Source organism: Pelodiscus sinensis, chromosome 14 (assembly GCF_049634645.1).
Source record: "Pelodiscus sinensis isolate JC-2024 chromosome 14, ASM4963464v1, whole genome shotgun sequence".
NCBI lineage: Eukaryota > Metazoa > Chordata > Testudines > Trionychidae > Pelodiscus > Pelodiscus sinensis.
In genome coordinates this window covers 12775646-12788849 of record NC_134724.1, presented here as the reverse complement: position 1 = coordinate 12788849, position 13204 = coordinate 12775646, and the positions used below count along the sequence as shown (strand labels likewise).

The 13204-nt window shown below is 50.8% G+C and overlaps 1 protein-coding gene across 1 annotated transcript in view; it reads left to right on the top strand.

The window, feature by feature from the left end:
- Window positions 1-1454: 1454 nt before the first annotated feature.
- ST8SIA2 (ST8 alpha-N-acetyl-neuraminide alpha-2,8-sialyltransferase 2) overlaps window positions 1455-13204 on the top strand; it is a 64683-nt gene continuing 52933 nt past the window's right edge. Inside the window, exon 1 of the mRNA XM_075897018.1 lies at window positions 1455-1749. Coding sequence (XP_075753133.1) covers window positions 1649-1749 — 101 coding nt within the window. The 5' untranslated portion in view covers window positions 1455-1648. The remainder of the gene's footprint in view (window positions 1750-13204) is intronic.

The following is a 13204-nucleotide window of genomic DNA, read 5'->3' as shown; positions in this document are numbered from 1 at the left end:
ATCCTCTGCATTATAACCCACTGTATACCTCTCGGGTTTGGTGACATGCATAACATCAGGTAGTTCACCGTTATGTCCAGCAGCCTTTAGATCAATTGCAATAAGCTTTGGTTTGGACACAGCTGACCAGCTTGGCCTTGGCGAACCCATTGCATTCTTGGCCCTTTATTGCCGTGACAGGATGCTGGAATCATAGCCTCATAGATGATAGGAGTGGAAGGCAAGGACCTCCTGGGTCATTTTCTGGTCCAACCCCTTTCTCCTTTTTCCCACCTCCCACTCTCTTACACACACACTATCACCACCCTGCCTGTGAGAGAAATTGCAGCTCTCACCCCCGTAGCCATTTCTCTCCAGTATTATGGCTGCAGTTTGCAGCAGGTCACTGGGGCTAGGAGTGTGACAGGAGCCACCTCTGGGTCTCTGGAAAGTAAAAGTATTGTGGGCCTTTGCTGTTATACACAACGGGCCAAAGTAATCCCTGCCATAACTCCAGTAAGCTTGAGACACGCCGGAATAATAATTTACTATTACAAAAGCAGCATCCCAACTTTCAAATAATTATTTTCCCCATGTTATACATTAATGCTAATACAGAATGTTAATAAGTAACCATATATTTTATGTTTATATAGTACATTTTATCCCAAAGGACTCGGTTTAATGTATACATTACACAAGAAGGGGAAAGGTAGAATGATTACTGTAATAAATGTGATTATAATAATCATCATTATTAATAGTATATTATGTCTTTAGAGGGACAAACCTGCCACCAATTTGGCACGCCCTCTGATACATGCATAATCAATTGACACTGCAGAAATTCCTCCAACACCTATATTTATGGGTGCAGAATGGGTACAATGCTGGTGCTCAGATGATTTTATAGGTACGAAAATGGCTTTTCTCCAAATAGAAACCTAGAGGGCTTGCTATAAAATTGGACCCCCGTGCAATGGGGTATTGGCCCATGATTAGGTGGTAGGATAATACAAAGAATAATGAGGGGAGTGCCCCTAGCCCTTTGCAGGAATTAATGAATGAAGGCTCACCACACCTCCTGGACAAGGGGTAAGTTTTAATCATAATAAATGCATCTGCTATACATCAGTAGCTCTCATGTGTGTCCATAAGAAGAGGCCAGAAGTTCAGCGATGCTAGGTTACAGCACCTCCCATATGTCCAAAGAAGTGCGCCAGGGTCGGCAATGGGTCTGCCCCATGCTTCATAGGGGGGATTTTACAAAGTATTTGTCTCTGGTGCCCCACCTGCTCTTGGCTGTGTCAGGGGATGCAGACAGGAGCTCCGTGCTGTTCCCAGGTGCTGGCCTGTGTCAGACAAACTTTGCGGGGGGAGGGCGGGAGCGAGGAGGGGGGATGCATTTCCCAGGCTCTGTCTCATTCCCTCCCTCCCTCCCTCGCAGTGTCAGGGCGGGTGGTGGGTGGGAAAAGCGCTCTCCGGCTCCGCTACAAAGAGGGGAGCGGGCTCTGCCAGCCGCCCCTGCCTACCCCTGGGCAGCACCAGCGAAGGGCGAGGAAGGCGCGAGTCGGGGGCGTTTCTCGAGCGGCTGGCACTCCCGGGGGACTCCGCCCAGGACCCCGGCGCGGCTCCCCAGCCAGCCGCCCCCCGCCCCCGGCCAGGAGCCATGCCGCTGCCGTGCCGGAGCTGGGCGCTGGCGCTGCTCACCCTGCTCGTGGGCTTCCTCATCTTCGCGGACATCTCGGAGCTGGAGGAGGAGGAGGGCGGGTGAGCAGCCCCGCGCCGGCTCCGGGACGGGCGCTCGGGAGGCGCGGCTGGGCGCGGGGCGGTCTGCGCGGGGCTCGCCTGCCCGGAGGGACGGGGGTGCTGGGGGAGGAGAGGGCTGCCAGGTGGATACAGAGGGGTCTTGGGGTGGGTGCTGGGGGAGATGAGAGGAGTGCTGGGGGGAGGAGAGGGGTGCCAGGTGGGTACTGGGGAAAGGAAGAAAGGGATACCGGGTGAGTACTGGGAGAGAGGAGAGGAGTACTGGGGGGAGGAGAGGGGTGCCGGGTGGGTACCGGGGGACAGGAGAGGGATGCTGGGGGGAGGAGAGGGGTGCCGGGTTGATACCGGGGGACAGGAGAGGGATGCTGGGGGGAGGAGAGGGGTGCTGGGTGGGTACTGGGGGGAGAGGAGAGAGGTGCCGGGTGGGTACCAGGGGACAGGAGAGGGATGCTGGGGGGAGGAGAGCGGTGCTGGGTGGGTACTGGGGGGAGAGGAGAGGGGTGCCGGGTGGGTACTGAGGGGCAGGAGAGGGGTACTGGGGGAGAGGAGAGGGGTGCCGGGTGGGTACTGGGGGGCAGGAGAGGGGTACTGGGGGAGAGGAGAGGGGTGCCGGGTGGGTACTGAGGGGCAGGAGAGGGGTACTGGGGGGAGAGGAGAGGGGTGCCGGGTGGGTACTGGGGGGCAGGAGAGGGGTGCCGGGGAGAGGAGAGGGGTGCCGGGTGGGTACTGGGGGGCAGGAGAGGGGTGCCGGGGAGAGGAGAGGGGTGCCGGGTGGGTACTGGGGGGCAGGAGAGGGGTGCCGGGGAGAGGAGAGGGGTGCCGGGTGGGTACTGGGGGGCAGGAGAGGGGTGCTGAGGGGAGGAGAGGGGTGCCGGGTGGGTACTGGGGGGCAGGAGAGGGATGCTGGGGGGAGGAGAAGGGTGCCGGGTGGGTGCTGGGGAGACGGAGAGGGGTGTTGGGTAGGTGCTGGCCCTGGGGGAGGATGTCTGAGAACAGAGGAAGGAGGGCGGGGGCGGGGGTCGGAGAGTTTCTTTGTCTGGCTCTCTGGGTCTCTTGCCTCTGTGTGTTTCGCTCTCTCCTCCCGGGGCCCGAGGAAGTGGGGACAGAAGGAGGGTCCGGGAGAGGCGAACAGGCGGCTCGGGGAGCAGGTACCGGCCCGCCTAGCGATGGGGGAAGCCGGTACCGGTGCGGGCGGGTTGGGGGGCAGGGAGGGCTCCGATGGGGTGGGAAGAGCAGGTGTCGGTCCGGGGCGGAGGGTAGCAGTGGCAGGTGCCGGTTCAGATGGATATGGAGAAGCAGTTGCTGGTGCGGCTGGGGAATGATGGAGCCGGTACCGCTCCGGATTGGGATGATGGAGCCGGGACCGGATGGGAGAAGCGCGGAGCGCGGAGCCAGTCTGAAATGTGCAGGGGTTTCCACGGGGTGGGGCTGAGTTCTGTGATTAACCCCCTGTGCTTCCGGCCCGCCCCCAGCCCCTCTCCCTTCCTCCCCCTGCTGCGCCCGTCTGTGTTGGCTCTGGAGTCTCCTGTCCCGGGCTGAGGGAGGGTTTCTTATAGACGTCCTGGCTCTGGGCGTGACTCCATCCGATTAAAAGGCAAAGCATCCGTAGGGGGAGGAAGGGGGCAGTTTATCACAGTGCCGGGTGTCTGTTCACCTGCGGGACTCGCAGCTGCAGGGCGCAGGGGGCAAGACCCACCGTTTCTATGACTCTGGGTGGCATTGACCCTATCCTGACTAGGACCAGGGTCTAGTCCCTCCTGTGAGCAGCAGATTTCCCCTCCTACCACCCAGCCCCAGGAGCGCCCAGCAAGCAACTGGCACCGTCAAAAGAAACTCCTCAAGCCCCTTCCTGATTTTATTATTACACGAGCCTGGGTGCGTTTGCTGGTGCTGCGGGCAGGAAGGGTTCCTGAGGGAAACAGCCTTCCTCTGAATCAGGGATACTGACCTAGAGGCTCCTTTGCCTTGGGCCCCTCTGCCAGTGCCTATGAAATAATCAAGCAGTTGCAACCCATTTGAAATGTGGCTTCTCCTCCCTGCCTCCTTCCCATAAGCCAAACAGCTCTAATACCCCCTCCTCTTTCCCCTCTCCCCTTGTCTTTCTCAACCTCTCCTCTTCCCTCTGAGCTTCTAGCCCGGGTGGCCGACCAGTTAGACATGAAGAGTCAAAAGAGCTGTGGATAAAAGTGCTAAGAGCCACACATCCCTCCCCCAGAGCCAGGCACCCCCCAGCCCTCCAACCCAGTGCCCTCCCCCTTCCCCAGACCCAGGCCCCCCCAGCTTCCCCCACTCTAACCCAATGCCTGGGTCTCACCGAACCTGCCACTGCCACAGCCATGCACTTCTCCCTCCAGGACCTGGGGTGCGTGCACAAAGCGGGCATGCGGCTCTGAAGGAGCCGTAACCCTGAGAGCCACATTTCTGTGAGCAAAGAGCCACATGTGGCTCAAGAGGCATAGGTTGGCCACCCCTGTTCTAGCCCCTTGGCATCTGTCTCTTTCAGGCTTGTGGGCATCTCTGCAGAAAACCAGCTGCTGGCGTTACCTGTCAGTCATAAACATGGAAGAGTCCAGTGGCACCTTAGAGCCTAATAAATACATTATATCATGAGCTTTCCCAGGTAACTCATCTGAGGCAGTGGGTTTCGCCCATGAAAACTCATGACATAATGCATTTCTTAATCTCTAAGGTGCCACAGGACTGCTCATTGTTTTTAAAGTTACAGACTAACACTGCTATACCTCCGGGACTTTTTGTCTGCCGTAGTTTTCATTAGAGGTTCCCTGGGTTTCGTCCCCACGCCCCTCATTGTTATTGTACAGTGGATGAAAAGGGGATGCGTGTTTAGTGACAGCTTTATCCCCAGCCTGTGGCATGAGTTTGTTGCTGTCAAGAGAGGGGCAGGCCCTCAAAGGGGGGGGATTGTGTCTGAATTCAGACACAGAAGGAAGTGGCAGGTTCAAGTGAGCCCCTCGGGGATAACAAGCAGCCTGTTGGGAAGCAATTCTAAAAAGAGAACAGGGGCTTTGGAATGGACAGTGGAGTCTTCCCCCGGTAGATTCAAATCCAACCCAGGATGGCAGTGACTGAAAGCTGAGGATGGAGAGCCCCAGAGCCCAAGCTCCTGTCTGAGGGCATGTCTACGCTGCAGAGTGGTTTCAGAAAAACAACCGTTTTTCCAAAAAAACTTCACTCACGTCCACTCTGCAATCGCGTTATTTTGAAAGAAAATCGAAAGAACAGGAGTTTTGCCGACATTGGTAAACCTCTTTCTACAAGGAACAAGCCTTTTTTGCAAAACAGCTCTTTTGGAAAAAGGCGTGTGTGGACGGGGAAGAGGGAGTTCTTTCGAAAGAAGAGCAAAGAGGAAAACGCACAGGAGCCCTGGTGGCCACTCCATCCATAGCAATCACAGCTTACATGTGAGATAACGTCCATCTAATGTGCACACTATCTTTTGAAAAAGCAGATCGCTTTTTCAATGCGCTTTGCTGTGTAGACACTCTCTTTCGGAAGAAGTTTTTTCGGAAGATCTCTCGGGAAGCCTGCAGTCTAGGCATAGCCTGAGACCAAAACACTACACAGCAATTAAACAACATCGTAGCCCGAGCCCTGCAAGGCCAAACTAACTGATGGGGGCTAGCCACAGGTGTTTAGAAGACATACTCTAAATGCACAGGAAGAGGAGAAAGTAGCTGCAAATGTGCAAAACAGAAGCAAGACAGTGTAGAGCAGGGGTGGTGAACCTAAGGCCCACGGGCCAGATGTGGCCTCTGGTTTGCCTGAATCCAGTCCCTGAGTCTCTGGTGCTCCAGCTCTCCCAGGGTGCATCTACACTACACCCAGAGCTCAAAATAAGCTATGCAATTTGGGCTATGCAAATTGCATAGCTTATTTCGAGTTAATTTAGAAGTAGAGCACTATTTTGAAACGTCCCTTACTTCTCAAGGAACGAGGTTTACAGGGATGTCAGACTAGCAAGCCCATTATATTTCAAAATAAGAAGCTTGCTGTTAAGACATGGGATAGCTATACCTGTGGTATCCCGAAATAACACAGCAGTGTAGATGTAACCCCACTGTCCCCCTGTGGGGCTGGAGCATATAGAATCTACTAGCCTGGGTTCCTTAGGCTCTGGTGTGGGAGGGGAATGTGGGGGGAGAGTCTTTCTCCTTCTCAGTGGGGGGTCATGTCAGTGAGGGTTGATTTTTCTTCTTTGCTTCTCACTTGTGTGTGGCTTCCGACTCATTTTTCTGTGGGCCAGCGGCCCACAGAAGGTTCCTTGCCCCTGTGTAGAGAAACAAAGTGTTTCAAAGTTTTCCAACAGTTCCTAGGATAGGCCTGGGTAAAATACGGCCCAACAAGCCACTGGATTCAGCCCGTGGAGGCAGCGGGAAGCCGCAGGCAGGCTCCCTTCCTTGCCCCATGCCCCATGCAGAAATGCAGCTGCCAGGCTCCATTTCTGTTTCAAAACTGGAGGGCAGGGGGTAGCTTCAGGAGTTGCCCCCACCCCCAGCACAATCCCATTGGCTGGTTTTTGGCCAGAAACCAGCCAATGCAAGGTGCTTGCTTGAATAACAGGCAGCCAAGAAGAACCACGCCCCATCTCCTCAGCTCAGTTATTCACTGAAGCACATGGCCAAGCAGGCAGGCAGGCTGGCTGGGAAATGTTTAAAGCTCTGCAAGCCTTAGCTCTGCAGGCAGGCAAGCTGGTTTGGCTGCTGGCTGGTAAGTCTCCTGGCTACAGCCTGGCTCTGGCACCCCAGCCCCTCCCTGCCCCAACCTTCTGCCCACCCCCCACTCAACATACCCAAGCCCTCTGTCCCCCTCGTGAACCCTTACCCCCTTCCCAATCTGGCACCCCAATCTCCTGTCCCAAATCACAATCCCCTTCTATCCTAGGTCACATCCCAAAGCCCTGCACTTCAGTCCCCTGCCCTAGGTCACAACCGCCTCCTCCACCCAAACTCCCCCCCCCCCAGACTCCAGTCTCCCTCCTGCACTCCAAACCCATACCCCAAGCTCCCCTCTGCACCCAACCTCCATCCCCGACCCCACATCTCCTCCATTAATATCATGAAAGAGTGTGGCCCTTGACCACATTCCAAAATCTTGGCATGGCCCCCTAACAAAAATTATTGCCCGTTCATGTTTTAGGGTATCTTTCAGAGCAAAATTGCTCTAAATTAGAGATGGCAGAAAGCTGTGCAGTTTGCATCCAGATCTGCATTTCCACCTTTCCAGTTCAGGTCTGCTAGCTTCCCAGACTGTTTCAGCCTCCTGCTCTGCTCACAGTCCACTCCCTTCTCTTTGTTCAGCTTTCTTGGCCTATTGAAAGGAAAGCAGTCTTCCATGTAAACATCCAGAGCTAAGAATCACGGCAGGCTCAACTAATTCCCCTTGTGTCTTTCTTTGATTTCCACATGCCCATTGGTTATTTTAAGGAAGACAGTTTGCCCACTTTTATATGTGGTTTAAAAATGTTTCTTTTTTTTTATTCTGATTTTTTAAAAATTCTGGGGCTGTGTGTCCTGTCTAGAAGAAGATGGCTTATGTGGGAGGGAAACAATTCACTGGGCTTACCCTTCAACGCTAGGAAGTCTCAGGCATCCCAGGAAATGAAAGAAGGGATACAATGCGCATTAATGCAACGTGAAGGGTCTGACTGTAATTGGTGAAGTGACAATCAGGCTACTTCCAAGGACAGTAAGTCCTTAGCATCACAGGTGAAGAGCTAGAGCTAAGGAGCAGGGCTGGCAGTAGCTGTTGAAGTATGACAGAGGTTTCAGAGAAAACCAGTCATTTAGATTGTTTCTCAAGCAATCCTTGTTGCTCCGCATAGCGTTCCCTCCCCCTTCTGCAGATGAGAGGAAACTGAGGCAAAGAGGTTAAAATGAAGGAGTCAGTGCCAGAATTAGCATTCAAGAGCTATTCACTGCCAGTGCCATAGTCCACCCTCAGCCCTCACCTTCCTCTTTTTCTTCAATGTGGGCTGTGCACCAATTTTGTAGAAGTATAGCTATGTCCATTAGAGGTGTAACTTGTACCAACAAGTTATATTGGTTCAACCCCTACTGTAGATGCAGAAATAGTTTATTTAATGAGTTTTAATACTTTCCCTTTTGGGGATAAAGCTATCATGGCAAAAGGGCCCCTATACTGGTATGATTGTGTTCACAGTATCTGGGGGCTGCACCACTTAAACTGTCATCATAATTGCATTGGTCATTGGAGCACCATTGCTGCTGAACAATTGTCTTTACCCTGACAATTGCGTGTCAGTGCTTCAGTCTGCTCTAAGTCCAATCCTGTCCACTCTTTCATGCTGTCCATTCAACTCTTCTTCTGTCTCCTTCTCCTCTTCCTCTGTTCTGGCACTTGGAAGAGGATCTTGGCTAGGCCAGAAGTCCTTGTTACATGACATTACCACTTCAGCTTGCACAACTTCCCCGTTGTCAGGAGGTTTTCACATGACTCAGCGCATTGGGTGATGATGTTGCGGACCTCTTCAGTGCTCGAAGAGGAGATGCCCAGGATTTTACAGAAGCAATTCATCTCTGCTACCTGTGTTTTCCGTTCCAATCTATACTGGTCTAGTAAAAGAAGTGCCATTTTGTAGATAGACAAGTCCATTTATCCTAGGAGGGTAAATAGAAAGGAGCATAAACACTGCCAAATTAAGTGTAAAAATGTAATAAGAAAAGCCAAAAAGGAGTCTGAAGAACAGCTAGCCAAAAACTCAAAAGATAGTAACAAAATGTTTAAGTACATCAGAAGCAGGAAGCCTGCTAAACAACCAGTGGGGCCCCTGGACGATCGAGATACAAAAGGAGCACTTAAAGACGATAAAGTCATTGCAGAGAAACTAAATGAATTCTTTGCTTCAGTCTTCACGGCTGAGGATGTTAGGGAGATTCACAAATCTGACCTGTCCTTTGTAGGTGACAAATCTGAGGACTTGTCACATATTGAAGTGTCATTAGAGGAGGTTTTGGAATTAATTGATAAACTTAACAGTAACAAGTCACTGGGACCAGATGGCATTCACCCCAGAGTTCTGAAAGAACTCAAATGTGAAATTGCGGAACTATTTACTATGGTTTGTAACCTATCCTTTAAATCAGCTTCTGCACCCAACGACTGGAAGATAGGTAATGTAACGCCAATATTTAAAAAGGGCTCTAGAGGCGATCCCGGCAATTACAGACTGGCAAGTCTAACGTCCATACTGGGCAAATTAGTTGAAACAATAGTAAAGAATAAAATTTTCAGAAACATAGAAGAACGTAATTTGTTGGGCAAAAGTCAACATGGTTTCTGTAAAGGGAAATCATGTCTTACTAATCTATTAGAGTTCTTGAAGGGGTCAACAAGCATGTGGACAAGGGGGATCCAGTAGATACAGTATACTTAGATTTCCAGAAAGCCTTTGACAAGGTCCCTCATCAAAGGCTCTTACGTAAATTAAGTTGTCATGGGAAAAGAGGGAAGATCCTTTCATGGACTGAGAACTGGTTAAAAGACAGGAAACAAAGGGTAGGAATAAATGGTAAATTTTCAAAATGGAGAGGGATAACTAGTGGTGTTTCCCAAGGGTCAGTCCTAGGACCAATCCTATTCAACGTATTCATAAATGATCTGGAGAAAGGGGTAAACAGTGAGGTGGCAAAATCTGCAGACAATACTAAACTGCTCAAGGTAGTTAAGACCAAAGCAGACTATGAAGATCTTAAAAAAGATCTCACCAAACTAAGTGAGGGTATGTCTACACTATCCCGCTAGTTCGAACTAGCGGGGTAATGTATGCATACCGCACTTGCTAATGAAGCCCGGGATTTGAATTTCCCGGGCTTCATTAGCATAAGCGGGGAGCCGCCATTTTTAAATCCCCGCTGCTTCGAACCCCGTGTAGCGTGGCTACACGGGGCTCGAACTAGGTAGTTCGGACTAGGGTGCCTATTCCGAACTACCGTTACTCCTCGTGAAACGAGGAGTAACGGTAGTTCGGAATAGGACCCTAGTCCGAACTACCTAGTTCGAGCCCCGTGTAGCCACGCTACACGGGGTTCGAAGCAGCGGGGATTTAAAAATGGCGGCTCCCCGCTTATGCTAATGAAGCCCGGGAAATTCAAATCCCGGGCTTCATTAGCAAGTGCGGTATGCATACATTACCCTCCTAGTTCGAACTAGGAGGGTAGTGTAGACATACCCTGACTGGGCAACAAAATGGCAAATGAAATTTAATGTGGATAAATGTAAAGTAATGCACATTGGGAAAAATAACCCCAAGTATACATCTAATATGATAGGGGCTAATTTAGCTACAACTAATTAGGAAAGAGATCTTGGAGTCATCGTGGATAGTTCTCTGAAGACATCCATGCAGAGTGCAGTGGCAGTCAAAAAAGCAAACAGGATGTTAGGAATCATTAAAAAAGGGATAGAGAATAAGACAGAGAATATCTTATTACCCTTATGTAAGTCCATGGAACACCCACATCTGGAATACTGCATACATTGTGGTCTCCTCATCTCAAAAAAAATATACTGGCATTAGAAAAGGTTCAGAGAAGGGCAACTAAAATGATTAGGGGTTTGGAATGGGTCGCATATGAGGAGAGATTAAAGAGACTGGGACTTTTCAGCTTGGAAAAGAGGAGACTTAGAGTATGTCTACACTAGTCCCCTAGTTCGATCTAGGGAGGCTAAAGAGGGCGACCGAAATGGCAAATGAAGCGCGGGATTTAAATATCCCACGCTTCATTAGCATGTTCCCGGCCTGTTGCCATTTTAGAAATTGACTAGCCCAAAGTAACTGCCTGCGTCTACACGCAGCAGTGAAACAGGATTCCAAATTAAAGCCCTTAAATCGAATTAGCTGGTAAACCTCATTCCAGGAGGAATAACAGCTAATTCGATTTAAGGGTTTTAATTCGGAATCCCATTTCACTTCCGCGTGTAGATGCGGGCAGTTACTTCGGGCTAGTCAATTTCTAAAATGGCAACTAACCAATAACATGCTAATGAAGCGTGGGATATTTAAATCCCACGCTTCATTTGCAATTTCGGTCGCTCTCATTAGCCTCCCTAGATCGAACTAGGGGCTAGTGTAGACCTACCCTAAGGGGGGATATGATAGAGGTATATAAAATCATGAGTAGTATGGAGAAAGCAAATAAGGGAAAGTTATTTACTTGTTCCCATAATAGAAGAACTAGAGGACACCAAATGAAACTAATGGGCAGCCAGTTTAAAACAAATAAAAGGAAGTTCTTCTTCACACAATGCACAGTCAACCTGTGGAACTCCTTGCCTGAGGAGGTTGAGAAGGCTAGGACTATAACAGGGTTTAAAAGAGAGCTAGATAAATTCATGGAGGTTACGTCCATAAATGGCTATTAGCCAGGATGGGTAAGAAATGGTGTCCCTAGCCTCTGCTTGTCAGAGGGTGGAGATGAATGGCAGGAGGGAGATCACTTGATCATTGCCTGTTTGATTCACTCCCTCTGGGACGTCTGGCATTGGCCACTGTTGGCAGACAGGGTACTGGGCTGGATGGACCTTTGTCTGACCCAGTATGGCCGTTCTTATGTTCTTAGCTTTCTTTGGTATGTTGCCTTCATGAACAGGGGGGCTGACAGACTTGCCTGGCCTCTGCCAAGGAGGGGGCTAGATCTATGCTCCCAGAAGGTTGGAGCAAAGGAAGCCAACCCTCATCACTGCCCAGAGTACACCGCCCATGTCAGTCCTTAGTGATGCCCACCGCATGCTGTGCGATGCTCCGGCGGTGATTTAAAGAGCCAGGGGGCAATTGCCCCCTTTTTCCCTCCACCGCCCTTCGGCTGGCCTGTTTATGGATCACTGGCATTTTTGAATGATTAGTTTTCAAACACTTGCCTGATTCCAGGCCATGTCTGGAGCTTTAATCTTGTGGCAACTTCCTTTCTGCAGGTCCCTCTGTGCTGAGCCCTATGTTTCCCCTGAAATACTCAGAGCACAGGTCTCTTGTAAGGCTTCCCTCTGGAATACACCATGGGGGGACTGTGAGAAAAGCATGGCTGTTTTCCTGTGCACTAGTGGGAAATAATCACCCTGCCCCTCTGCCTCTCGCTGCAGGGAGAGACAAAGGATGCGGCGACTGGTGGAATGATTATGGTCAGTTCCAAGAGTAAACATGTGGTTCTCTTTGGGAAGTATAAAAGGACAGCATCTCCTAGTAAGTTCTGCAGGGATCCCTCCCTGCCCTGATTACCCATCACTGCCCTTAAGGGAGCCCATGTCCTTGCTGTCACCAGGGGACTTCAGCAATAAGCCATCGTGGTGCGCGTGTGACACTGAGTGGTGCTTAATATGTATGAACCCCGTCTCTGCTGGCGCAGACCGCATGCCTCTCAGGCTCAGGCCTGGAGAAAACACATGCTGCTCTTTCCAATGAATGGTACCGACAGTGATTTTTGGCCAGCCTAGAAACCTGGCGATAGCACATCACCCTTGGCTAGTGTGATTTAAAGTCCCATTGAATCCTTCACATCTGTCTGGCTGTGCACAGCATAACAGTAGCCTGTAGTGGCTTTTCCAGAAAGTGGCCGTTCCTCTCTGGCACAAAGCTGGCCTCCCCCAGCCATGCCTCCTGGCTGGATTATTATAAACCTGCTCTGGTCCAGCTTCTGGAAGCTGTCACAGCTGCCAAACGCAGTGGCACCTTGCCCTTTGAGTGGTGTAGATTTCACCATCCCTTACCAGCTCGGCTCCCTCTTTTGACCGCTACTCTTTTGGCCCTATGGCCACAGAGTGCTTTGCCTTCACTTTTGCTCTCTGTTTGCAGTTCTAGGGCAGCAGAAGCAACCCTGTAGCTTGGGTTGTAGGGGTAGCTTGGGGGGGGGGTCAAAAAAGTTGCGATGGCTGAATGCTCGTTGCTTTCACTTGACTGTGTTGACAACAAGTCTGGAGTGGCAACCTGATGTGTTGGATTTTTAACATTTCTGGCTCAGAAGTTCTCTCACTGTGGTCCAAGGAGCACTCATTGCTTAGAGTCTTCCAGGTGCTCTCAGTTGTGGTTTCTATATCAGGCTATGTCTACACTGTGTGGGTTTTCCGGGATACCCTTTTAGACACCTGAAAACTGCTATCATGTCCCCTCTCAATCTTCTCTTTTCCAAACTAAACAAGCCCAATTCTTTCAGTCTTCCTTTGAATTAATTTGTTCCATTCACACTGATTCTTCACTGATTTCCCCCTGTCAGCACTTGGATGTCATTTGCTTTTCCTCTCTCAGGCACTATGCGTGGCGGGGCGGGGGGTCTCACTTCCTGTGTCTTCAGGTTACTCTTGCAATGAGACAAACCCTTGTTTGTGAGAAGGCAGAAAAACAAGGGTGAATTTCTGCTCTCATTAACACTGCTGTAGACTGTGAGTGGCTCCACTGAAGTCAGTACCTGAATGGCACAGCCACGTCTGC